The sequence below is a fragment of the Dendrobium catenatum genome, unplaced genomic scaffold (assembly GCF_001605985.2).
Source record: "Dendrobium catenatum unplaced genomic scaffold, ASM160598v2 original_scaffold_39545, whole genome shotgun sequence".
Taxonomy (NCBI): Eukaryota; Viridiplantae; Streptophyta; class Magnoliopsida; order Asparagales; family Orchidaceae; genus Dendrobium; species Dendrobium catenatum.
In genome coordinates this window covers 1-1023 of record NW_021358003.1, presented here as the reverse complement: position 1 = coordinate 1023, position 1023 = coordinate 1, and the positions used below count along the sequence as shown (strand labels likewise).

At 37.2% G+C, this 1023-nt stretch overlaps 1 protein-coding gene across 2 annotated transcripts; it reads right to left on the bottom strand.

The window, feature by feature from the left end:
* Window positions 1–86: 86 nt before the first annotated feature.
* Window positions 87–1017, bottom strand: LOC110109793 (pirin-like protein). Of its 2 annotated transcripts, none has more exons than XM_020840992.2 (5): window positions 854–1017; window positions 736–785; window positions 583–621; window positions 478–506; window positions 87–316 (listed from the first exon to the last, which is right to left on the bottom strand). In XM_020840992.2, the coding sequence occupies exons 1-5, from the start codon at window positions 970–972 to the stop codon at window positions 146–148; spliced, it is 408 nt and encodes a 135-aa protein (XP_020696651.2). In that variant the 5' UTR covers window positions 973–1017; the 3' UTR covers window positions 87–145. The 2 variants fall into 2 exon arrangements, with proteins under 2 accessions (XP_020696651.2, XP_020696652.2); XM_020840993.2 differs by having other exon boundaries at window positions 199–316; window positions 414–506.
* Window positions 1018–1023: the final 6 nt, after the last annotated feature.

Sequence of the window (1023 nt, the reverse complement as noted above, 5' to 3'; positions counted from 1 at the left end):
TAACTCTACCTTTCTTAACATAGCTCTTCTACTTAGATCATTGGAAGGACCGACGGTTTATGTGATCAAATCATCTAAGATGACTCTCTATAATCTTATCTACTCATCATAAAATAAAATAAAGGTTGATTTCTAACTTTTATGCTCACATTTTGTTATTGGATGATAGATTAATCCAAAGCTGCAATCCCTTTGAAATCCCCGATCCTAATGGCATTTCTGAGTGAACAATTCCTCGGCCGGCAGTCATCCATTGAAGATCACCAGTTCTTAGTATGCCCACATGACCTTCAAAGTCTTCATGTTTTATAGCTCCCTGATAACATAAAAAAATTAATAAGAATCTGTTAGAGAGTATTAAATGTTATCAGGTAGGAACAACCCGACAATTCAATCAATTGGTTGGTCCCTACGGGATCGCCATTGATAGAGCTCTGTAACTCTCCTTATTGTTGCCATTAGAAGATTTCGAATTACCTCAAGCACGTAAGTTACTGTTTCAAAACCTGCAACAGAAGAAGACAGCAAGCAATGAGAAGAAACTTCTTTGAAAAATATATAAGAATTTTCTAAGCTACTGACCTCTATGTGGATGATCAGGAAATCCAGCAGGAGTAGCAACTGCGTTATTCAAAGATTATTACAAAGCGATTGAGGATACAAAGAACTTTTTTTTTTTTTATTAGTCAAAGCTCTTAATCAACAGACCGAGCTACTGAAAACACAAAAACGAACCTGAGAACTCATCCAGAACAAGAAATGGGTCGAAATATTTCAGTTCATATCTGAAAGAAGGAAAGGATTATAAAACCAGTCGAGGTAAAAGAAGAGATTTTATCGTAAGAATTTTTACCTCCCAATGCTTCTTCTGACGATGGCGCCATTCCCCTCATGCTGCGGCCTCGCCAAGAACTTCCTCACTACGCGTCTTGGTTTCTGAAGAAAAATGGGGATCTCCTGTGTTTCAGACATCTTTATATATTCTCTGTTATTGAATTGGCAGGCAATTTTTGAGGAAAAGGG